We start from the raw sequence: 24,370 nt of genomic DNA on the forward strand, positions 1-24,370 counted from the left end.
CGGCGTTGGCGGTTCTCTCGTTGATCTCCATCATTGTTTCCACCATATTTGTCGGGAGAACAAATTTCTTCCGCAGGATTGTTTCTATACTTTGCAAAATACCCATGGCTGGCGGCTGGTTTGTCCTCCTCTTTGGAGACATGACATATTAACTTTTCTCACTTGGCACCGTCTTGGGCGGCGTTCACGGTGGATTGCATAAAGAAATTGGCGTTCTGGAGAATGATTGATTTTACGGGTGCTTGGGAAAATGACTGACAAAAAATGGCATATTGGAAATACGGCGTTAATACTATACCCGCAACCTTTTCTCCCTTCCTGGTCTTGCTCATCTTGGTCTTCGGATTGAGGGGGGTGGGATGGATTGAGAGGGGTTTGCAAACTTGCATCTGATCTTCAGACGGTGGCTTCTCGTTCTATGCCACAGGCGAGACATCGCATACTAGGCTTTCCAAACGTAGACGTTTAAGGGATAAATAATTCGAGAGTCAGCAGTTGTTTCTGAGCTTTGCTTTGTGTGAAATTGAGATATTTGGACTCCAACCCGTGACCTCAGGGGCTGAATACGCCGACTCTACACAATTGAACTACCGGCAGATGGAAATTGAAAGCTGTGATCGTTCAACGAAACCTTTAGACTGCTGGAAATGTATCTTCGCGTTAGACATGAAATGTGGCACTCCCCTACTTTCAATGTCCCATGGCGATGCTGGAATTGATCTCTGAAAGGTTTCATTATTCGATATATTTGATAATGTCTGAAGGATTCGGCTTCGTACGTACTATACCTCGAGAGGACATTAGACAGCGAAATTAGAAACAAGTACCCCTTTTTCTGTCCACTGCGAGTCCATCGTGCTCTTCTTCCTCATAGTCGAAAATTTCGCTGGGATAGGAGACATGCTCTTGTGCAGAGCACGAATCGGGACTAGTGTCCACGCTAACAAAGTCCATGTCGTGGAAAAAAGTTTCTGGCCATCGTTCCTCATTCCAAGACATCGAGAATCCTCACACTCGTCCACTCTTTACACATCCGCAATCATGTACGTGGAACCTAATCTCCCAGCTCCCAATTGACACTCTGCTAATGGAAAAATTGAAGGCATCTCATCCGCCGAGCAGCTTTCCGCGCTGCGTCCTCGCACGCAGCTTTCTCCTCGCGCTCCATCACCACGTCCACCCCTTTCGTTCTACGAACGAAAGCCCAAAGCGCATTCACACCCTCGATTTTCCGGCGCTTCAACAGTGATGAAGCTACTGAGAAGTCATCAGTAGAGTCTGCTGATGGCGAGCATGGTTCCGTTCAATCGGCCATCGACTCTGCAACCGAGTCCGCATCCAGCCACGCATCAGAGTTCGCTGATACAGCAGCTGAGACCGTGAGCCAGACGTACGAGCAAGCTACGGAGTCCATCGCCGATGGTGCGGCAGCTGTTGGCGCGTATGCTGGCTCTAATGCTTATACACCCCGTGAACCCAGACACGAGAGAGCGGGCGGTCGTGGCCGTCAACCGTATGACAGAAACGGCGGTGGCAGAGGTGGCTATGGCGGTGATCGAGGCAGCTATGGCGGTGATCGAGGCGGCTACGGCGGTGATCGAGGCATGCAGCGTGCCCGTAACGCAGAGAATCGCAGCTTCGGACCTGACAAACCCCTGATCCCTACCCCGGGCATCTACATTGGCAACTTGCTTTTCGATGTCACGGCCGCTGATCTTGAGAGGGAGTTTGCGCCCTTTGGCAAGATTGGTTCCGCTGTTGTTGCTACTGATGCTCGAGGATTGAGCAAAGGGTATGTTCCCTTATTTCCAGATTTAATTTCGATAGCTAGCAGGGATTAATCGCTGATAACATGACCGTAGATTCGGCTACGTCGAGTTCGAAACCATCAGCGAAGCCGCTGCAGCCATCGAAGCCAAGAACCAAACCGTCCTCGAAGGCCGCCGCCTGGTTGTAAACTACATGACCAAGACCAAGCGCGAGTCCTCCGGCGGGAACCCACCCTCCAAGACGCTCTTCATCGGCAATCTGGCCTTCGAGATGTCCGATGCTGATCTCAACAAGCTATTCCGTGAGATTCGGAACGTCATCGATGTCCGTGTTGCCATTGATCGTCGAACTGGCCAACCAAGAGGCTTCGCACACGCCGATTTCGTGGACGTGGAAAGCGCGGTGAAGGGCAAGGAGGCATTGACTGGAAAGGAGGTTTATGGTCGTGAATTGAGAGTTGATTTCAGTGCTGGTAGCAGGGAGGCAAGGGGTGATGGTGGTGCGCCACCTTCTGGTGGACGAATCGGGCAACAGGACAGATACTGATCAACTCGCTTGATCACTTTCATGTCTGCGCTAGCTAGGTGGTTTAGAATGTACGATGGGCTGGAGCTGTGCTGGAGAAGGATCTGTGCAATTTGATGGTAGGAGCACGGGAGTTGTATCAAAAGTTGCGCGGAGGCATCATCGGCCTGGATGGACTTTGGGGACCCTCATCTTTCTACCTTGTCTTAAAGCTTTCACTTGCTTGTAAAATAAGGGATTCTGCGTTTTGGGACATTGGCGCAGAAAGACTGAGGATTTCCAAGATGTTTTAAAAACTCCGCTCACGGCATATTATGTTTGGAATGGTTGGTTTCTTTTGTAGGACTACGAAGGGCAAATAGTAGATCAATTAAATACTGTCTACAACTAAACCCTCTCATTGTCAATTTCCCTTCCCTTCCAATTCACCCATAGCTCAGCTCGTGATCGTTGTTCTGGTTTTGGATATGTAGCTGCTGATTGGGTGGCCAAAGAAAGCAGAAAGTCTCGGCATGTGATTTGTCAACAAGGCTGCGCTTCGCGGCTCGGGAATCGCGACACCTCGGCAGAAGCAACAACAGGCAGCCTTTGACGATTTGAAATGCTCCGAGCAAGCACTTGCTTCCCCACAATTTGACCCCGACAAACGAAACACACGACGAACTCCTTTACCGACGACGACACGACGCTCCTTCTGGTATAACACTTGCGAGCATCTGCATATAGATTTGCCTTCCTACGACTTCCTCCACTCGTGCGTCATATTCGGAGCAAAGCGAAAGCGATAAACAAAGGGCGAGCTGTGGCGTGGCGAGCGAACAGAGACGTTTGCGTTTTGAAGGCACAGGACACGAGATAGAGAGCGCAGGGCTGGAAAGCAAAGATGTCCTTCCTAGGCGGCGCCGAGTGCAGCACAGCCGGCAACCCTCTCTCGCAGTTCTCGAAGCTGGGCAGCGATGATAAGAGTTTGCAGCGCGATCGCCTGGTTGGCAGAGGCCCGGCGAATCTGCAGGGCATGAGGAGTAATGGGCTGGGGATGAGTGGGAGTCAGGATGCTGTGAGTTCGAGTGATACCCTACTGTTTTATTCTGGGGGAAGGGGGCTGACGGAAATAGATGATGAACGACTTCATGCAACAGGGCCCCCAGATGCCGGAAGCGTTCGCTATGCAACACGATTTACACCGAAATCCTTATATGCGAACTGGCTCGAGTTCGCCTGGACTGGGGGGATGGGCACAAGAGTTCAATCCGGGTGTAGAGACGCAGGCAAGGATGGAGGCTGCGTTCCAAGCTCCGAAAGGCACGGCGTTTAGTCCAGCGGATTTTCAAAGGTTTCAGCAGATGGGACCTGCTATAAGGACAGAAAGTCCTATGCAGAATGGCTTCTCTTCGTATCAGGCTCCGCAAATGGGGATGGGGATGGGGATGATGGGCAGCGGCATGGGAATGGGACTGGGGATGATGAACCGCCCTCAATTCCAACCACAGCAGAACTTCTCACAACAGCAAGATGCCAAAGGAAAAGGCAAGATGATCGAGCTAGATGACGAGCACTGGGAAGAGCAGTTCAAGCAGATTGATCTCGAGGCCAGAGAGCAAGACGAGGCAATGGCCGGGGAAGCAGAGCTCAATGAAATGGACAGGTCAGTCCTCGAATCCGAGACCAATGAATTTGGCGACTTTGAGTCGATTTGGAAGGGCATACAAGCTGAGACTGCCGCTGCCAGAGAACTAGTTTCCGAGGAGAACATCGCGGAACATATGGGTGATTTCGATCAATGGGATGGTTTCGATGATCTTGGGGCTCATCAAAGTCCCTTTCGGGATCCGCATTTAGGGGAGTATATGTTTGAAGAAGATAACCTCTTCAAAGATGTCTCGAATCCGTTCGAAGAAGGCGTGCGAATCATGCACGAAGGAGGTAACTTGTCTCTCGCAGCCCTGGCTTTCGAAGCAGCAGTGCAAAAAGATCCGCAACACATCGACGCCTGGGTCCTTCTCGGATCCGCACAAGCTCAAAACGAGAAAGAAATCCCCGCCATACGGGCACTAGAGCAAGCAGTAAACCTCGATCCTAACAACCTAACCGCACTTATGGGCCTCGCCGTCTCCTACACAAACGAAGGCTACGACTCCACCGCCTACCGAACCTTGGAGCGCTGGCTCTCCATCAAATACCCCACCATAATCTCCCCCACCGACCTCTCCTCTCCCTCCGACCTAGGCTTCACCGACCGGCACCTGCTACACGAAAAAGTAACCGACCTCTTCATCCGCGCCGCGCAACTCAGTCCAGATGGGGAGCACATGGATCCCGACGTGCAAGTCGGGCTCGGCGTGCTGTTCTACGGGGCCGAAGAGTACGGCAAGGCCGTCGACTGTTTCTCCGCCGCGCTGGCGTCTACGGAATCCGGGTCTGTCAATCAGCGGGACCAGGTCCACCTCCTCTGGAACCGACTCGGTGCTACACTTGCGAATTCCGGACGGAGTGAGGAGGCGATCAATGCTTACGAGAAAGCGCTGACGCTGCGGACGAACTTCGTTCGTGCTAGATACAATCTGGGGGTTAGCTGCATCAATATTGGCAGCTATGAGCAAGCTGCCGAGCACCTGCTTGGTGCGCTGGCTATGCACAAAGTGGTCGAAAATGAGGGAAGAGAGAAGGCGAGAGATATTCTTGGTGGTGGTAGCGGAGGGATAGGGGGGCAAGGCGGACTAGGCGTCACGGAGCAGGAGCTCGAGCGGATGATTAGCCAGAACCAGAGCACGAATTTGTATGATACGTTACGACGGGTGTTTAGCCAGATGAACCGCAGGGATCTGGCGGAGCGGGTGGTGGTCGGCATGGATATTGAAGGGTTCAGGGGGGATTTTGAGTTTTAGATAGGCGTGGGGAGGGCGTGAGATTTCTGAGGAGCTGATAGTGGGTCTGGGGATCGAATCATCGAAATCGAACTGATCAGCATGGATTGGGGGTATGTAGATTGACGTTGCATTACAAGGACAGGATTGGTACTCGGCTTTTGGAATGGAAAAGTTGTTCGAGTCAGCCCCCGTACTTCTCCTATGGCTTTGGTGCTTTTCAGCTTCATCTAGCACTGTTTTGAAAGAGATGAATAGGTGATATCTTGCTAGTTGCAAGAAGATTTCGAGATGAGCGATGAGCGATGAGTGATGACGCTCTCCTCTCTGCGATTTGCACTTCCCTTCTATATCATTCTCGTGTTCCTTTCGCATTCCTTTCATATTCCTCTCCGACACTAGAGCGTTGCCTTCCTTTCCTAGTAGCTAGGATTGGAAAGCGAAAAAAAATTGTACTGGTGTCATTGTGTAGAAGGGTTAGATATGGGGCAAGAGAGAGAAGGTAGAGAAGGTCATTTTCCCTTTCAGGTTGCTGTTACGGTCTCGTTTCGATATTCTAGGGGCGGGGAGTCGGGAGGCTGGTGCAAGAGAGAGAAGGTAGAGAAGGCCATTTTCCCCTTCAGTTTGCTGTTATGGTCTCGTGTAATTACAGGTCTCGTTTCGATATTCTAGGGGGCAATAAGGAGAATCGTAGCTGGATTCGGTTCTTTCATTATTCTTGGCTTTCTTCTAGCCCCCAGGAGGGAGAGTAGCCAGGTTACTCGACACAAATACCACCAGAACAGCCGCATACGCTGCCGTTGATCCAAATATCTCGGCTCTCCGAGCACTCGTCAAAAGCCCCACGCTGATCGCAAAAAGGGCCGTGAAGCAGCTCAACATGATCAAACGCCACTCAGTCTTCTGCACGGTGTACAGGCCAACTATTGCTCCAATGAGCAGTATGGCTGCAATGATTGTGCTGATGATTGCAACTGCCCAAACAACATGCTTTTCAAGATAGTGGCCAGTAGTTCCTTGGCCATCTTCAGCTCTTCGAACCTGGTACACAAGTAAGTATCACATAGATAGATTTTGGGGAGATACGGACAGGAAATGGCCAGTGGTTCTGCAAAAACAACGACAATGGATCTTTATCCGCCGGCGTTCGCAGGGCTACAAGATCGTGGCGGTCATCGAGCGTATCTTTTGCTCTTCCACCTAGCACTGGGTCGATCTTTGCTCCAGTTGCCGGTTGGATTCCACCTGTAAACCAGCTACGGAATGCAGACAACACTCGATTACTCGGTCTTTCTAGATTTGCGATTTGACTCTGAAGAAGGAGAGTCTCGTCTATTTCAAATCAACCTCCAGGCATCACAATGGCGAGGGTTATCACTCACGATACTCTCTCAACTTCGCTCGAATCTCCTTATTAAGCTCCATTCGTTGTCTTTCCTGCTCACGCTCTGCCGCATTCTTCACAAAAGTCTCCCATTTCCTATTCGATTGTTTCAGGACCAGGTCGTTTGAGTTCCTCGACTCCTCATCGAACTTGTCCTGTCTCGATTCCAGATCTATCAGTTCGCTCTGGAGGTTCAATAAGTTCCGCGCGCTGAGTTTATCGAACTTGCGATAGACGAAAGACTCGCTGTCCGGATCTTTCGCCATCCATGCTGCGACAGCCGGGTATCCATCCCGCCATGCCTCAGGCGGCCTTCCTGCCTCCGGGTCTAGAGGTTTGCGACTCATAAATTGGTGACAGAGCTCATTGTTCCTGCCATTTGGTGATCAATGGAATCGAATACTTATCATGAGATATCTAGCCGCCAGCCTGAGTTGAAGATGACTTGGGTGAGTTGGCACCCATCGAGAGGGGCGCAGCAAGCCACGCGGGTTTGGCAGACGGTGAGGCGGACTAGCCTGGCTCGCAACCACCCACCTTGCATTCCCACTTTTTCAATTGCTTCCATCCCTCCTCTGCCCTAAAACTCTTGAATTTGTCGATTAAAGAGCCTTCATCAGATTCCAGGATTCTACGGCGCCGTCCTGGCTGCGTTATTCGATGTGTGGGCTCGGGCAGCCTTGGCAGCCAGCCTCGACGAGCATTGCCGTCTTCGACCACTTCTTCCAGCCGGAGCCTGATCCTCTTATGTAGGTTTCCATCCATCATAATATGAAGTCGGCTCTGACTAATTGTCACACAGATTCAACTTAACCTATAGAATTAGATGGAGACTCGATGACTGGGCACTACCTTTCAGTCCCGGCTTTGACCATTTTTTCGAACCCAAAGCTAATGGCGTTAGGTAGGGCTCTGTCTACTATGAAGGAGGCTGTAACTGATGGCAACTTAGATTCATGCTGAGTAAAAAAGAATGGATAGTTTTAGCAGCGCATCTCTACTGCGCTGCAGTCGTCATCTTCGCATTTGGCCATGGTCTATCCCTCCCCTTGTACATTTCTAAATTCCACGCACGCCTGTTGAAGCAACCACCACCTCAACGTATATGGAGCATAATTGGCCGTATCTGGGAGAATCTCGATCCATTCATGTCTCGATGCAGATCGATGAGCAGGTTCTGCAAGGCATTCAGTGTTAGTCTTCTGGTATGGGCATATTTCCAGTTAGTCTTTGCGCATTTACGCCACGAAATTTTCCCTGCTTCTTCTGTGCGAATTGTCGACTACAACTTCATCCTCAAGTTTATTGCCGTGGGATGTTGTTTTCAGGCTGCGTGTGAAGATCTTGAGAGCAACCTTATCCGATTGCTGAATCCGAAATATGTCAACCTCCTCAAAAAGTTATGGTTACTTCTCAACTGGATGACTATTGGCTTCAGATGTGTTGACTTCGTTCCATCGGACTTGAGCTGGGCAATGGATCGCATTACCGCCGCTCACACCTTTCGAGCCATCTCGCGCCTCATAAACTTTCGGTTTGGACTTCAGGTGCAGGAGAGGACTGTGCTACCAAGAAGCTGGTGGAACTGCCGCTTTGAATTGAAGCCCTACAATCCTTGGGCGTTCTCCCAAAGAAATAATGATGTTGAGCGACTAGGATTCGACGCCTTTAAGTTTATCCCTTTTGGGTCACCCCCCCTCCATTATTACTGGTACTTTGTCCCGGTTCTTTCTGCTGTGCCAATCACAATTGCAGTATCCATCTGGGCAGGTGATAAACACATTCTGCTCTCTATTTGGAATCTCGCACTACTTTTCGCAATGGTTCCTGTTCTATCAACTACGGTAACAGTTATCCACTCCTCCAATCGATACCACGATTTGGACAAACAAAGTCTGATCTGGTTCCTCTTCGTGATGATGAACATTCTTTTCACATTTTGCAACGATTCCAATGACCCACTTGGCTCAATTTGCCCTGGAACAGAGAAGTAGTTATGGCTGGTCAAATATCAAGTAAGTGTTCTGTGGAGTTTCGAGATCTGAAAAGTGACCCAGTGGCAGACGAACGGTGGCTATACTCGAGATACTTAGCCTCCTGGCCCCATGCCTTTCGAAGGTTCTCCTTACGGTGGTACATCTTGGAGCGAAGTTCCTTTACAATGTTCTCTTTCCACCGGGTAGAGAAGAATGGGTTATTATGGGCAGCCTCAAGGGCATCAGCGTATTAGCAATCCCAGACACTGGCTCTGAGCTGAACATTGTTTCAGACCATTTTATCAAGCTCCACGGGATAAAGCTTGACTCTGAGTTCCAGCGATCTATTCAGTTACCTAACCGGGAGACCATTTCCACCGGAACAGTATCCCTTCCATTCTCATTTGAAGGAGAGAAGTCAACATTCAGCATAGTCTTCACAGTCATGCCAAGTTGCGTCCACGACGTCATTCTCAGCAACTCCTTCCTCAGAACCACAGAGACTCTTACCAGATTTTCTAGTCGTTTAAAGAGCAAATTCGTCCCCTCTCTTCACATACCTCGTTTGAGACTCTTAGGAGCCCCCAAACAGCGGATTTTGGGCTCAATCAACGGTCATACTGCCGTCGCTCTGCCAGATACTGGCTCGGATGTGATGCTCATATCCAAGCAGTATGTACAGGAACGCCGTTTCATTCACTGGGTTTCAACGGATAATGCTTACAGAACCTGCCTCGAATTCGCTGATGGCAGTCTCGCAAATACCTGTGGTATCGCCTTTGGTGTTGAATGGCGGTTTGGCAAGGAGGATTCGACTTCCCGACCCTGCGATTTTCATATTATGGACGGTCTGCCGTACGATGTGATTTTGAGCAATGATTTCTTGTTCGAATCAAAGGCGTTCTCTCAGTTCAAGGACTTTTTCTTCGAGCAAAGGGACGGGCTGGACTTGAGTCGAACATCCCACGAACTCAGTCTCATCAAAATTGTTGGGCCTCAGAACAAGGCAACAAGTCGTATTCACGGCTTCTACCGGAGGTTCTTGCAAGTTGTGAAAGGAAGTGAGTCGTTGCTCAGCAATTACATTACGTGGATTTTAATTGACGAACAATTAGACGCTCCCAGCACCACCAATCAAAAAGACTCGAAATCTGCAGTCCAAGAGCGAGAGGACCACCTCCGACGCGAACTTCAACGACAAGATGCGATGGAGGAGCTCATTACCGAACTTTCACCAGAGCAGCAAGAAGCTGCCTGGGCAGCGGAGGGGCGTTGCAGAGAGCAATGGACGAAAACACACTCTCTCGACGGATGAATTGCCAGGTTCAGGTAATTTAATTGTTTTCTTTTACCCTTTGACGAAGCCTCTTCGTTGTGGGGATCGCATTAGAAGTAGATATCTTACCGGAAGCTGGGGCTAGCTCAAGATTCCCAACGCCACGACTCCAAGCAATGATGTGCGCAACGAAAAAGAAGCTTTGCTTATTAAGGTGGATTAAGTTATCTAGTACAGTAGCCTAGTAGTCCATCTCATATCGAACTCCAAACATTGCATTAAAAGCCCACTCATACTCCTTCTCCCAGGTGGGGTCACCTCCAGCCTCTCTTATGATAACATCGTAGATGACCATTACCCTCCAAATACCCTTCAAGTATTCTCTGAGCCCTTCCAGATCCCCGAGTACATCTCTGCTCGACGTCTGTCCCCACCAGTACGACTCAGCCGGACCCCCCAAAAAGAATACCCGATGAACCAACGTCTGAGCATCTCCATCGTAGCTCCCTGCCACATTCCTCAGCATCCCCTCGTAACTCTCGCAACCCATGAACTTCCTCTTCTGTTTCCCTTCATTCTCACCTTCAGCAGTATCAACAGAGTCACAAACATCTGATCCACCATCCCTCATCGCAATAATTAGATTCAGGTAAATGTATACCTTGATAGCCTCTTCTGCAACACGAGAAACACCGAAATGATGTCCGTGATGCATATTTTTCAGCTCAAGAATCTTCATTCTGGGATGGTTGGCCATGAGAAGTAGAGTCTCCATCGCTTCTACCTTCAGACTTTCGCCATCCGCAGCATCGCCCTTGGCAGTCTCTGCAGACAGTGCAGGCGGAGCCGAGGATGCCTCCATCATGAGGATCTTGATGATCTCTCCCGCTTGTATCCAGTTTCCGTACCCTACGAATTTGTGCTCTGGAGGCATATCTAGGAGCCAAGACTGGACGTTCTGGCCTCTGCGATCGCAATGGGGGAGGGAGACATAAGGGTATCGTTTGATGAGTCTGGTCGGAATGACTTTCCTCGTCTCGATTTCTTCCTTTGATGCTTTTCTGCCCTTTCCAGGCTTCCCCGAATTGCCATTTCCTTCGGTCTCTGAGGCTGGAACTTCGGATTTCACCCAACTTGAAGCACGCTTCTTGTAGTGGTCGACAGGTGGGTACTTCGCTCGTTCAGTAACACCGAAATCGTGAATCTGCTTCGCGAACGCTTTGCAGAAGTACGCCAAGTCTTTGGCTTGATTTGGTTTCTTTTGGGGGTGAATGTCCAGAAGTTGAGGATGTGAGTGATACGATATGTTGTATTTGAAGTTCGAGGCTAGGGTGGTCCAGGGCAGAGCATGGGTTTGGTGCGCCATTATGAGATTAATCGAGCTTGAAGTGGCAAATATTGTGAATTGATTTCAAGCTCCAAGGGCGTCTACCTTTTTGATATGTAGTGGCTGTGAATACAGTGTCTTAGCTCAAGGCTTAAGATCGGTCTGACTCATTCTGGTGGAAGCTGTGGAGGCTGAGTAGGAGCTGGAACTATGCCGCGATGAGGTTGGGTGTTGCACCCCCTGAAATCATGAGGCCAAATCTCGAGAAACCCTATTGAGAATGACATCAATCTACTGGGTGAGAACATAAGGTGTGGTTGAAAGTGATCGAAGGTTCTTTCCTCGGCGGGGCAAGAGCTTAGTTTTAGCGCCAAGGAACCGCTCAAGCGAGCCCCTGAATTAGCCGATATCTTCAAAACCAAGTCCAAGTACGAGTAAAGCTCAACGATTTTTTTTAATGACAGGAAATATCATGTTACCAGCATGTCGGCTAACACAACAGACCCGCAAATTTGTCCGCAAATTTTTGACAATCAACGAGTAAGCATCTCTCTCATCGCCCCAAATCTTACAGAACCAGCGACGCCGTGCAAAAGCAACGAGTAAGAATGCCCCACCATCCCCCCAAATCTTACAGAACTAGTTCCTTTACCCGAGAACGACGAGTAAACATCCTTCTATCCCCCCCCCTCTCTCAAAATTTTACGAAACCAGATATCCTGTGAAACTCCACAGCGAATCATTCCCCAGCATCCCAGGATGCATTCTTCGCACACTAAAATATTTGCTGTCGTACCACCTCAAACGCAACGAATTCAAAAATAACGCGGAAAACTTGGCTGAAAATGTTGCCTCAAGGACGAGTTATAGTTTTTTTGAAAACTGAAAGTTGTACACAACAGTAGCAAAACTTCCCAGCACCCCGGCCAGGACTCGCTCTACTTCCTCTTTTCCCTGCCCTCCTGCTAGCTTTGGAAGGGCGAGGAGGTTCAAGACTACTACCGCTACTGTCCCGCCGGGGCAGTGTGGGCTCCGATAAATTATCGATCGAAATTATTAATTAGTAATCGTTATCGGCTAAGCGATTAATAAATGATCGATATCGATAATTATCATTAATAAAAGTGGGCCCAGCCATTAAACGAGCCCCATTACGGCTTTCTAGTTCAATTATAAACCGATTAGTATTAAGATTAGTATAAAAGTATACTATTATTACTATACTATTAGACTTTTTAACTTTTTATTTAATAGTCTATTATATAATATAGACTAGCTAGTATTTAATCCAGTTATTAATAATTCTATTAATAAAAGTAGGCCCAGCCAGCCATTAAGCGAGCCCTATTACCTTAATAATTCCATTAATAAAAGTAGGCCCAGCCAGCCCTTAAGCGAGCCCTATTGCCTCAATAATACTATTAATAAAAGTGGGCCTAGCTAGCTAGTAAGCCCTATTATATGAATATCTCGCTTTCTAGTTTAATTATAAACTAATTAGTATTAAAATTAGTATAAAAGTAAACTATTATTACTATATTATTAGACTTTTTAACTTTTTATTTAATAGTCTATTATAATATAGACTAGCTAGTATTTAATCTAGTTATTAATAATTCTATTAATAAAAGTAGGCCTAGCTAGCCCTTAAGCAAGCCTTATTACCTTAATAATACTATTAATAAAAGTAAACCTAGCTAGCTATTAAGCAAGTTCTATTATATAAATATCTTGCTTTCTAGTTTAATTATAAACTAATTAGTATAAAGATTAGTATAAAAATAAACTATTATAAATATACTATTATACTTTCTATTTAATAGTCTATTATATAATATAGACTAGCCAGTATTTAATATATAATACTAAGATTTATATTATTATTATTTCTAAAAAAGATTAAAATTTTTATATTTTTTTTATTCTCTTTTTAATATATAATAGTATTTTATTTTCTATTATTTAAATATGGCTTCTAAATCTGCCTTATTAATCTATTAAGCCTTTACTAATATAAACTTAACTTAATCCAAATCTGATTTCAAATAAAGAGAACTTATAAGAGCTATTTGGGCTTATATTTATTTCGGGTATCTAGATATAAGAAAACTACCCAAATACTACTATTATCTTTTTTATAAAAAGGAAAATCTACTAAATATTTATTTGACTTTAGTATTATAATAAAACATTATTATTATATTATAATAATAATATATAAATGAATTAGAGGAAAGAGAGGTCTGGTACAAGTGGCCAAAGCTTAAATACAGGAATGTAGTCACGTGAGCCTGCACGTGACTACTAGCACGCAGTTGCCATATAATATTTAGTCTCTACTAATTAATATAATTATCTTAAGTTAGTATATAATATTATTATTAAAAGCAGATCAGAAATTAGTTTATTTTAATTAAAAGTAATTAACTAGCTATAATAGCTTTACTTATAAGTAAAGTTATTTAACTAAATAACTGAAATTAATATATATATTTTTTAATAATATTTTAATTAAGTAATAATTTATAAAGCTTTAATTTTATTAATTATTATTTATAATCTATTTTTTTAAATAATTAAATAGCCCGAATTTCATATCTTTTATTAAGTATTTAATTCAGAATCTTAGTTTTTTTCTTTTTATAACTTATTTTTATATAAGAAAAAAGCTTAGGAAATATTAGATTAGCTCAAAGAATATTATATAATAAAAACTCTAACCTATAGTTTCAAGTATTTATCTCGCTTTTAATATCTGAACTTTTTTATAAAAATATTTTCTTTTAGGTATTATTATATATTTTATTAAATAATAAGATAAGAATTATATAAAGGCCCTTCTAGCTCTTTATATAGTACTAGATTATTTAGGAGAAAACTAATTTATAGTTTTATAACCTATATTTTAAGACTATAATATTACTAAATAACTTAGAGCCATTATTAGTAATAATACTAGTATAAATAATATATTATATTAAGCTATTTAGGCTTATTTACTAAAGAAAGAAGAATTAGAATAAGATATTTTATAATAGCGAGTTTATTATTTAGGATATATTATTAACTTTTCTATATAAGCCTTTTTATTTTATAATATTTTTATAAATAAAGAATTAGAGATATTTAATAAATAAGAGAACTTGGGAGATTTAGAAGCCCTATTAAATAATAAAGAAAAACAAATAAAATTTCGATTTTTGGAACTATTAGACTAGCTTTATAATATTATTATATATATTTATTACTTTCCTAGTTAGATTACTAGATTTAAAGCTTTTATTAGAAGAATAATTTCTCTTAATAATTAGATATAATAGAATAACTAGTATATAATATTTAATATTATTTTTTAGTAATATACTTATCTTAATATTTATTATAAAAAGTATTTTATAGATCTGAAATCAGATTACTTTAGTCCGGAAAACTAGAAAAGGCTTTAGATAATTTCTATCTTTTTTAAACTATTCTATAGAGCTATTCTTAAGACTTAAAGAAATACTATAACTATTAATTAGATACTTTTTATAATAAATATTTTAATTCGAGTATTTAATAGATTATTAATAAGTAATAATTTTTATACTAATTTTTATACTAATCTTTATACTAATCTTTATACTAATCTTTATACTAATCTTTATACTAATCTTTATATTAATCTTTATTACTTGAATTAATAATACTAATTATAATATAATTAAATATATATATAAATAATAAAGACTTTTATATTCGAATCTAGAAAGAATAAGAGATCTTTAATATATATTATTATAAGTCTAATAATATACCTCTTTATATTATTACTCTTATACTTTATCCGAATTATTATATAAAATATATTAGGGCTAATTAGAAGAAAAAATAAATTTAGCCTATTTTAATTAAAGTTAAAAATCTTTGGGAGAAATATTAAGATTAAATATCTATTTCTAATAATTCGGTACTAATTAAGGAAATTAAATAGCTAATAAAGAGAGAACTAGATAATTTTAATAAGATTATTTAGATATTAGGAAAATATATATAACTAGTAAGTTAAGATAAATATAAGAATTATTATTAGAAGAAGCCATATAATATTAGAGACTTATTTATATTTTAATAATAATATTAAGATATATAAAGAAAGTACTAGCTAAAGCTCTTACTTATAGTAATTAATATTTTCTTAATTCTAGTAATAAGTACTAAAGTAAAATAAATCTTTTTAGGTACTTACTATATAGTATTATAGAATAAAACCTAAATAATAGCTAAGATTTTAAAGATAGTAAAATATTTAAAGTATTAGAAAAGAAATAGAATTTTAAGTATTTTTATTAATACTAATAAAAAATAATAAGATTAGTATAAAAATTAGTATAATTATAATTACTAGTATTTTAAAGATATAATATCTAGCTAATTACTATTTTTACTAAAAAAATTTCTCAAATATTATTAAATAACTATAATATTTTTAATAACTTATAACTTAGAATTAGATAAAAAAACATATTAGTATAAGCTATTCTTTAGTTTCTTTCTAGTATATACTAGTAGTATTACTATTTTATAGCCTTTTTGAGATTTAGTAAAGAAATAAAAGCTAGTAATATTTAATTTAGTCTCGGATTCTGGCTACTAAATAATAGAATTAGGAAAATTAACCTATTTATTATCTTTCTATATCTAACTAGCCAAGTTTCTCTAAATAGCCTTTTTATCTAATATAAAGAATTTAGTAAGACTAATAAGTATAATATAGTTACTATAATAATTAATAATTAATAATTAATATAAAAATAAGTAAAATTCATATCTACTATATAATAATTAATAATTAATATAAAAATAAGTAAAATTCATATTTACTATATAATAATCTAATTTTATAAAATAAGAATCTCTTTTTCTTTTACTAAGTTTCCTATTATATTATAAACTTAATATATTTATATTTCTATTTTAGTTAGTTTTATACTAATTTTTATACTAATTCAAAAAGAGATTATATATCTTAGCTAAAGCTTTTTATATATTATTAGCTTTTTCTTTTATTTTATTTTCTAAAACTCACTTAATCTTTTTCTCTTAATTAAGCTTTTCCTTAGTCTTCTATATTTCCTTAAATTATATATTATTCTCGGAATTATATTTAATATTTTCTTATACTAGATTACTATTATACTTACTATAGCCAAGTAATTATTTAATTACTTTCTAATTCTTTCCTTATTATTCTCTAAAGCTAGATTAGTATAAAGATTAGTATAGAAATATTCTAAAAATACCTCCTTAATTTAATACTTATAATAGATTCCTATATTATTTCCTGCTATCTTAATAATAAAGTATTCTTATATATTACTAAGCTTATTACCTTATATTTTACTATTATAATTATACCTTAATTTATTATTTTTACTTTCTTAATCTTAATATAAATAAGATCTTTTATAAGAGCTTTATTATATTTATATATTTTTATAATATTTGGGTTTTAAAATAAATCTATTAATACTTTTCTTTTATAAGTAATAATATAAATAGATCTAATAAAAGAAGCTAGTTAAGATACTATATTAATATAGCTATTATCTTATAATATTATAATTAGTATAAAGATTAATATAATATAAATATAAACTTACCTTAGGTTCTAGAAATAATTTAATAATAATTACTAATTATAGTTTATTATTATAGAATATACTATAAGAATAATTTATATAGAAATTAGTAAATTAATTAGTATATTAGAATACTAACTTATAGGTTATTATATAAAGTTATATAGTAATATAATTAAGTAATTAAGAAGAAATTAAAAAGTAAATAAGATAAGGTAAAATAAAATTGATTTTATAATATAAAATAATTTACTTTTAAGATATATAAAAAAAATTTTAAGCTATTACTTTACTTTTTCCTATTACTTTATCTTAGCTAATATCTTTTCTTTAATTATATTACTTTAATTCCTTAATTAACTCTTTTTATAAAATATTTCTTAATTTATATTAATTACTATACTAATTAAGATATAGTAATTATAATCTCTAGTTAATTATTTAACTATAATATGAACTAAGTAAACTAATAGTAAGTATATTATTTATAGGAAGGCTATTATAGACAAGGCTTTAAGAAAGATACTTAGTAAAAAAGGCCATATTATTACTATTATATAAAAGAAGAGAAAATATAAGTTTAGACCTAGTAATTAGTTAATTAGTAAAAATATTAGTATATCTACTAACTGGATTTATAGCTAAGGCCTTTTAAGAAATCAGAAAATATTAGAGAAATACTAATTTATTAATTTCAAAGATATTATTTTATTAATTAGTAAAGGAGATTTTGACTCAAGAAAATAAATAAGATATATATATCTATACTTTGGCTTTATATACTTTATAAGAGTTTGCAGAGGCGCTTCTTATTACAGAGTTTAAATATAAGTCATTTTTCTTAATTATACTAATTTTTATATTAATCTAATTCTAGTAACGAACCTTAATATCACGAAACCGGGCTCTGGGCTTGGAAAGCAGGTAAAGTGGCTCTTAATCCGAGGATTCTAAACTAAGGAGGGAAGCTCGTATATACAGGAGCTTTGGTGTTCTAAATACTAGCTAGCCGCATGCGTCATCGCGATCACGTGACGCTAAATTTACCAGTGAAGTAGTAAAGCGTAATACTTATAGCTATTTATATAAAGCGGGTTACTATCTAGAAAAAGGATATAAAACTAGTCTAATGAATGAGATTAGGAATAATAGGCATTAGTAAGGTTAGCAAATGCCTTATAGTAGTATTATAGGATAGTTAGTTTACTTGGGTTACTAGTAAAGTAACTAGGTCAGGTATTAGGGAATTAATCTTTATATCTAAGGCCAGTATATTAAAAAAGTAATTAAGGTATTCCAAATATTTATGAATATTCATGATTAGCTTAAATAGAATATAATTACCGCAATGCTTAAATAATTTGATTAGATTAGAATATATAATCATGAATATTCATGAATACTTTGATTACTCTGCACGTGACTATAGCACGTGATACTCTAGCCTAATTAAGTAGAGATCCCGCTCTAGTGTCTCCTTAGCGCCACCTCGCTGCCTAATTAGTGGGTCGAAAGCCATGCAAAGACGATGCTAGATCGGGAGCCATACCTAATTAGGTTAGTATATCACGTGAGACAATCACGTGTATAGTAATCAAAGTATTCATGAATATTCATGATTACCTCAATTAGAATCTGATTAGAATATAATTAGTGGGTATTTTTGATGAATAAATTAGATTACTAGCTAGTATTCTAATCTAATCTATTCATTTGACACACTGTCTAAGGCAAAGCAGTTAGCTAGCTATTAGATTAATAAAGTAATAACTCAAATTATTACTTTTTTAATATATCTTAAATTAGTTATATTCTTTAAAGAACTAGTATAAAGATTAATTAATTAATTAATTAATTAGAACAGAGAGCAGGAGGGGCAGATTCTGCCGGGCCCCTCATTGCCTAGAACGATAATTATCGCCAATTATTGATAATTATCGATTATCAACAAATTAGCGCGATTATCTAATTATCGCTTATCGAGCTTATCGGAGCCCACACTGCGCCGGGGGCGCTTCCCTGGACTGGCCGGCTGCTGTGTTGGTCTATGTTGTTGTGCCGGCGGGTGCGAATGAGATAGGGGTGCATGCGCAGCGGCAGACTGAGACGACTGCGGAGTTGAACCACGTTGCTGTTGGGTTGGGTGTTCTTGGTTGAAAGCCTCTAAACGAGCAATGTCGTCATCTGCCATGCCTAGCGATGGATGTTGCTGCCCCGGCGGACTCTCTGCCATCAACGCTCGTCCTCGCGCAATCTGTTCATCTGTTAAGTGCCCTGGCGATTGGTGACGAATTTGGGGTGGAGACTGAAAACTTTGACCCACATATTGGGGGCGTTCAGCATGACTTTGACGCATCGATCCCACTTGCCCTAAGGAATAAGTATTATGACCTCTATGCATTCCTTCCTCCCGTCTAGGTGGTAGCTGCTGTTGCTGTTGCTGTTGCTGCTGAACTATCTCTAGCGCGTTTTGCTGCCGTTTCAGAATCTTCAACCGTTTAGAGATAGCAGCTCCTGACCTATTCCCCAGTCTTCTCCCCATGTCCGTAAAAGTAATCTTTTCACCTGCTTCCTTTCGTGCATTCATTTTAAGAATCTCTTCGTCATCCTTTGTTGTTAATCCGTCGTCTTTGCCTGATTGCTTCTTTTGTGGACTTTTTCTTTTTACTTTCTCTATTTCCACGTTGAGTATTTTGGCTGCTCTTTGAAGATACCGACGAATTTCGGTCTTGGTGACATCTCTGCATATCAGCATTCTGTTGGCACAACGAGGGCATTTTGGCTCTCTCTTGCCGCAAGGTCCTGCAACCTCGAAGCAAGCTCCACACCGTGGGAACGAGGACAAATTACGACAAACGCTGTCGTAAAATTCCTTCTGTTGCTCGGTTAGAACAGCTAATTTTGGCGACCCTTCTGGAGAAGGTGACTTTTGGAGAGGTGGTGACGGTCCCTCCAGAGGCCGGTTCTCCGGACGCTTCTTTTTCAACTCCCTTAGCTTATTTGCACAGGCGTCTGCTGTCCTAAGCGGCCAATGACCATCTCGTCTACCAGGGCCCCAGTAATCCCTTGCAATTTCAGGGATTTGTTTACCTTCTTCACTTTTTTCTAGAAGAAGTTTCACTTCATCTGATGTCCAGCGAACTCTCGCCCTTTTAGAAGGATCGGCACGACCTAGAGTTTGTTCCCTCTTTCGCCGCTCTTGTCTATGCTCTTCTTTAACCTGCGCCCGCTCACTTTCCTTCTCGAGAAATAAGTCTGAAATAGCCGGTTCCCCGCTAGGCGGTGCTCGGGATTGCGGCCGATGGTCTCCCATATTATCACTGGTAGTCGTGAGAGTCCTCATCCTCTCTTCCAAGGTCACCCTCTCATGCGCTCCCATCGAATGCTCTCGAGAATGACTGAGCATGCCCCCAAACAGACTACTTACACGACTACCATGACTATAGTGACTTTCCTGGCCACTCCGACGCCCCATTTCCTGTGTCTCTGCACCGGGATGTAATCGGCTCTCCCTAATCCTTCCTGATAAATCTACTAGATCTTCAAATTCTTGGCTTTGTTCACGCGACATGGCGTAATGTGGGCGCGCAAATAATACTAATGTATTAGTACTAAAGTATATCTGTTCCTCTTCTATGCGCGGATATCGATCCTTTGTTCACTATGAAGAAGGTGATATTGAAGACTGTGTTTGTTGTTGAAAGTGGAGGAGGGAGATGTATTAATGTCTCGAGAAGGGTACTGCAGTATTTGTTGTGTAGATGAAGGAAAGGTAGTGGGTTTCTCGAATAGGTCCTCTCTCTATTCTCGCTGCTGTACGAAGGCGTAATCTTGAGATAGGGGGTGCTGCTCCACGCAAGAAGTTGAAGGGGTATTGTATTTGAGGTGAAGTTCATGTGTTAGTAGTGATGATACCTTCTAGTAACGAGGCACTGGCTAGGGGATCTCAGTGAAAGAGAATCAAAAATTGATTAACCCAATTCAATAGCACTCCAGTCAATACATGCAAATTGTGATTAATTGACCAGTAATTTTGAAGTTCAAGCATTCTAGTCTGTCAGTTTGAATGAATCACCACCCCGCTGCAGTCCCCAAAATCCCGGTATTTGTGAATGATTCTCTTTGCCCAAGGCATTCGATTACAGCATATGCGAAATTCTCTCAGGATGGTGGATTCACAGCCTCATAATATCAGCTGAGGCTCGAATATAAAACCGCGACTTTCTCGCTCCTGAACAACTTCCTTCCTTACCACCTGCACCTACTTTCATAGTCACGCATAACAGATCTACCTTCCACGCAAAAAGGTTGCACTATCATCTTTTGCATTTTTTTTTTAAGGCTAGCATACGCATCTTACTTCTGCAGTACCACCTCTTGGTTTCCACCTTAAGATAACAGGGAATCGGTACCGCTTTATCGCTCCGATTGAATTCAGCTTCGTAGGCGGCGCACAGTTCCTCTTCCTCCACACGGAGAAGTTACTATAACTCCAACACTTCCACCTCCAGGACATTCCTTCTCTACAAGATCATCACCTTCTTCTACCACTACTTCGAAGACAGCAAAATCCCCCTCACTGAAGAAACTCTCACCACCGCGTTATGAGTTCAGAATACCTCCATACAGCATCGCCAGTTCCCTTGCCACCTATCTTTAAGACAATATTAACGTTCTCCCGCAAAGAGATGAAGGCCCCTCTACCCGGGGTCTATACCAAACATGATATCCTGTTCTGCATAGCGCAACACCGCCCTCAATCTTTCAACTTTCACAATAGTAAAGTTTACAACAAAAACTTCCACACACAACAGAAAGCGGTCACTACCTCCTTCGAAATCTAAATCAACGCGACAATATCTACAAAGCATAGCAGATTAATACTTCAAGAGCGGAAGCAAAACCTGAGACTCAGGAGCTTGATACGGCTTGTTTCAAGACTCGACAGCTATGGCAGTTACGGAAAAATGTGCCGAGTGTGTAGTGCATCTCCGCTACTATCCGGACTGCAAAAGGCCCCCCGAGTTTGAAAACGATAAGAGAAAACACTTGGAACCCTTCGATGGCAGGGAAATCGTATTCTTATGTGGAAAACACGGTGACAAGGAGCTTAATTTACTGAGATGCACGGTATGGGCACCGTACAACGAGATACCTGGCCCTTGTAAGAGGTGCTTGGACCCACACAAGTATCTGTATGATTTTATTGTCGATTACAATGACCTCTTGTATGATCCGGCTGAATTCTTCTGTGGGAGTTACACCAAACTCAACCACACATGTTGGGCACATTCAGAAAAGTCACCTACATTCTGGTGGTGGCGGGCATCAGCAAGGTGATTATAATGGCAGGTTGGGCAACCTTTTCAGTCATCACGGCAGCCAACCATCCAAGACGGAATAAGATCCTATGACTACTTTAGCAGAGCAAACGCAACGGCTTCATACCGGAAGCAGTATGGGGCCACCACCACACCACTTTGGTGCATTTCCTGGAGGTGGGTATGCTCCTCCACAACCACAGAGACAACAACTGCAACTCTATCTACGGCCTCACCCCGGAACTCAAAGCCATGTACAAGGGTTCGGACCAGGTTGGATGGACGACCAAACTTTTGCCTACGAACAAGCACATGAACTTCTTTGGGAATTCCAACGTGAAAAGAAGACCACTTTGACAATGGTGACGTATTTTGAAAATAGGACTCGCGTAGCTATTGCATCCAGGCTAAGAACACTGAGAGGGTGATTACAATCCAGAAGATCCGGAGAGAGAAAAAGAAACAAGTACGGAGAGAATGGGGAGAACATGGGAAGGAAAAGGAAGCCTACCGATGGACCCCAAATGATGTAACAATCCTCTTAGACTTAGCTCGACAGGGTGTCACCTATAACGACATAGGGCAACAACTTTCTCAGTGAAGGACCGGGAATGCGGTTCAAAACAAGCTAGTCCAGTTGAAGCGTCAAGGCGTAGACCACGGCAAACAGCAGCACCAAGAATATGAAAGGTCGTCGGTTGAATCTGGCCCATCAATGCAGAACCGAGGGTTTGCACCGGAAGCCCAACATCCACATCCGCAATACCAGCCAAGTTCATCCATGCAAACTGGCTCAATGCAATCCTCTTCTCAATCACAACTCGCTGTGCCGAGTAGCGGTCATCCACCCCCAACCCAGCTAGCTCAGCAGCAGAGCCAATGGACTCAGCAATCAAACTTGATCGCACGTGCTCCTGCCCAAATCCCGCAGCAGTTTAGAACAGCGCAGCACATTGGCCAGGGGGAATAGCCATCAATTCAACCAGGCCCTTCAATTCAATCCGGTTCTCAAGCACAATTTCCTGGGCAGAGTATCGGTCAGCCACAACCAGCACCGACTTCAAAGGGCGGAACGAAGCGGACCCAGCCGGAAAGAGGCAATAGTAGCAGTGGTCGCGACATGCCTCGGCCCCCCAAGGACAAGCAGCAGAAGAAAAAGAAGAAGTAGCTTGGGTCCTGGAGGGACAGCTGGGGAGATCTGCTGCTGAAGTGTACAAATTTGAAATTTCGACGTATGTGCGGTTGGTTAGGAAGCATTTCAGGAGCATTTTTACCCGAGTCTTGCGTCTGTTTCTTGGATGCGTTACTTTACCACAGTTTGACATCAATTATTCTACTGTACGACATCTACGAATGGCATGATGGGGGGATCATTTACTCGTTGGTTTTTGCATATGTGGATGATAGAAGGATACTTTTCTCTTTTTTGCCATGGAACATATGATTTTGTAAGATTTGGGGAGTGATGGAGACATACTAACTCGTTGGTTTTACATAGCGTTGCTGGTTTTGCTTTGGGGCTCCTGGTTTTGTACGACTTTAGAGCTGGCGAGAGAGATGATTCCTCGTTGCTTCTCTACCATGTAGCTTATTCTGCAACACTGTTGTATTATCACGACACGCTGTTAACACGCTGTTGCCTGTAAATAGTCATAGAGAAATAATCTGTTGGGCTTCACTTCCACTTCCATGAAATTGTCGTATCGGAGGAAAATCGAATATTCACCCCAACAGTTCCAAACTTGAACCCTTTCATTGCGGTAAGTTCGCTCTCCTTCAGCAATCCGGAATCTCCGATACTCTCTCATAACGTTGGTATTCCTCTTTGTCGTACGGATACGGGTACTAGGGAGCTTAGCTTCGCTTACTCAGCGGCCCCTTTATTTAGCTAGATCCAGAGGCTCCCTTCAGAGCTTCTTTTAATCAGACAACCATTTATGCAAAATCACTGTTCCTTGCTATTTGCAATACTCTTCTTAATGGATCATTTAGCAACTCGCCAGGTATTTGGAGGTGTTAAGAGGGAATTCGAGGGTCTCGGCTAATAAGCGAGACAGGTGGCAGCGGTGAATGATATCTTTCGAATCTTAATGAAATGGGCGAATTTTGGGCTTTGGGCGTTAGGGGGTTTGATGGGTGACTTTAGCTTTTGATAAACATGGTTTGGCTCCTTAAGACATAGTTTTGAGAGCAAGAAGTACGAGGAACCACTTTGCAATGAAAAGCCTTCCCTGGTGTGGCATGACCTTGCCAAGTGTTCGGGCTGCCCCGCACTACGAAGATCACGGCATAAAGAAACGGGATTA

At 41.4% G+C, this 24,370-nt stretch overlaps 7 protein-coding genes across 7 annotated transcripts; 5 read left to right on the top strand and 2 right to left on the bottom strand.

Moving 5' to 3' along the window:
• Positions 1-999: 999 nt before the first annotated feature.
• On the top strand, positions 1,000-2,688 carry K444DRAFT_604800 (uncharacterized protein). Its single transcript, XM_024878825.1, has 3 exons — positions 1,000-1,043; positions 1,103-1,792; positions 1,863-2,688. Coding segments are annotated over exons 1-3 (1,146 nt in total). The 5' UTR covers positions 1,000-1,041; the 3' UTR covers positions 2,317-2,688.
• Positions 2,689-3,178: 490 nt separating this feature from the next.
• Positions 3,179-5,180, top strand: K444DRAFT_638434 (TPR-like protein; the record flags this gene model as incomplete). The annotated part of the gene is made up of 2 exons (XM_024884254.1): positions 3,179-3,352; positions 3,411-5,180. The coding sequence occupies 2 exons, from the start codon at positions 3,179-3,181 to the stop codon at positions 5,178-5,180; spliced, it is 1,944 nt and encodes a 647-aa protein (XP_024726742.1).
• A 708-nt stretch (positions 5,181-5,888) lies between these two features.
• Positions 5,889-6,890, bottom strand: K444DRAFT_670664 (uncharacterized protein; the record flags this gene model as incomplete). The annotated part of the gene is made up of 3 exons (XM_024887654.1): positions 5,889-6,200; positions 6,250-6,491; positions 6,542-6,890. 3 exons carry the CDS (start codon positions 6,888-6,890, stop codon positions 5,889-5,891), a joined length of 903 nt encoding a protein of 300 aa, XP_024726743.1.
• A 241-nt stretch (positions 6,891-7,131) lies between these two features.
• K444DRAFT_284352 (uncharacterized protein) lies at positions 7,132-8,593 on the top strand. The gene is made up of 3 exons (XM_024871600.1): positions 7,132-7,292; positions 7,346-7,447; positions 7,496-8,593. Exons 1-3 carry the CDS (start codon positions 7,204-7,206, stop codon positions 8,535-8,537), a joined length of 1,233 nt encoding a protein of 410 aa, XP_024726744.1. The 5' UTR covers positions 7,132-7,203; the 3' UTR covers positions 8,538-8,593.
• Positions 8,244-9,935, top strand: K444DRAFT_284346 (uncharacterized protein). Its single transcript, XM_024871599.1, has 3 exons — positions 8,244-8,558; positions 8,607-9,580; positions 9,635-9,935. Exons 1-3 carry the CDS (start codon positions 8,497-8,499, stop codon positions 9,832-9,834), a joined length of 1,236 nt encoding a protein of 411 aa, XP_024726745.1. The 5' UTR covers positions 8,244-8,496; the 3' UTR covers positions 9,835-9,935.
• On the bottom strand, positions 9,904-11,324 carry K444DRAFT_622458 (uncharacterized protein). The gene has a single exon (XM_024882103.1). The coding sequence runs from the start codon at positions 11,159-11,161 to the stop codon at positions 10,037-10,039; it is 1,125 nt and encodes a 374-aa protein (XP_024726746.1). The 5' UTR covers positions 11,162-11,324; the 3' UTR covers positions 9,904-10,036.
• A 10,369-nt stretch (positions 11,325-21,693) lies between these two features.
• On the top strand, positions 21,694-22,421 carry K444DRAFT_638439 (uncharacterized protein; the record flags this gene model as incomplete). Its single annotated transcript, XM_024884255.1, has 2 exons — positions 21,694-22,079; positions 22,172-22,421. The coding sequence occupies 2 exons, from the start codon at positions 21,694-21,696 to the stop codon at positions 22,419-22,421; spliced, it is 636 nt and encodes a 211-aa protein (XP_024726747.1).
• Positions 22,422-24,370: the final 1,949 nt, after the last annotated feature.

The sequence above is a fragment of the Hyaloscypha bicolor genome, assembly GCF_002865645.1.
Source record: "Hyaloscypha bicolor E unplaced genomic scaffold K444scaffold_189, whole genome shotgun sequence".
In the NCBI taxonomy this organism is placed as follows: Eukaryota; Fungi; Ascomycota; class Leotiomycetes; order Helotiales; family Hyaloscyphaceae; genus Hyaloscypha; species Hyaloscypha bicolor.

What these genes read in the sequence shown, in the direction of transcription:
- K444DRAFT_604800 (XM_024878825.1), top strand. An exon ending in GCTCGAGGATTGAGCAAAGG is followed by an intron (nt 1,793 to 1,862) that starts GTATGTTCCCTT and finishes ACATGACCGTAG; the next exon opens with ATTCGGCTACGTCGAGTTCG.
- K444DRAFT_284352 (XM_024871600.1), top strand. Translation starts at nt 7,204, where the DNA reads ATGTGTGGGCTCGGGCAGCCTTGGCAGCCAGCCTCGACGAGCATTGCC. An exon ending in CCGGAGCCTGATCCTCTTAT is followed by an intron (nt 7,293 to 7,345) that starts GTAGGTTTCCAT and finishes ATTGTCACACAG; the next exon opens with ATTCAACTTAACCTATAGAA. An exon ending in CCCAAAGCTAATGGCGTTAG is followed by an intron (nt 7,448 to 7,495) that starts GTAGGGCTCTGT and finishes ATGGCAACTTAG; the next exon opens with ATTCATGCTGAGTAAAAAAG.
- K444DRAFT_284346 (XM_024871599.1), top strand. Translation starts at nt 8,497, where the DNA reads ATGACCCACTTGGCTCAATTTGCCCTGGAACAGAGAAGTAGTTATGGC. An exon ending in TATGGCTGGTCAAATATCAA is followed by an intron (nt 8,559 to 8,606) that starts GTAAGTGTTCTG and finishes ACCCAGTGGCAG; the next exon opens with ACGAACGGTGGCTATACTCG. An exon ending in CTTGCAAGTTGTGAAAGGAA is followed by an intron (nt 9,581 to 9,634) that starts GTGAGTCGTTGC and finishes ACGAACAATTAG; the next exon opens with ACGCTCCCAGCACCACCAAT.
- K444DRAFT_622458 (XM_024882103.1), bottom strand. Translation starts at nt 11,161, where the DNA reads ATGGCGCACCAAACCCATGCTCTGCCCTGGACCACCCTAGCCTCGAAC.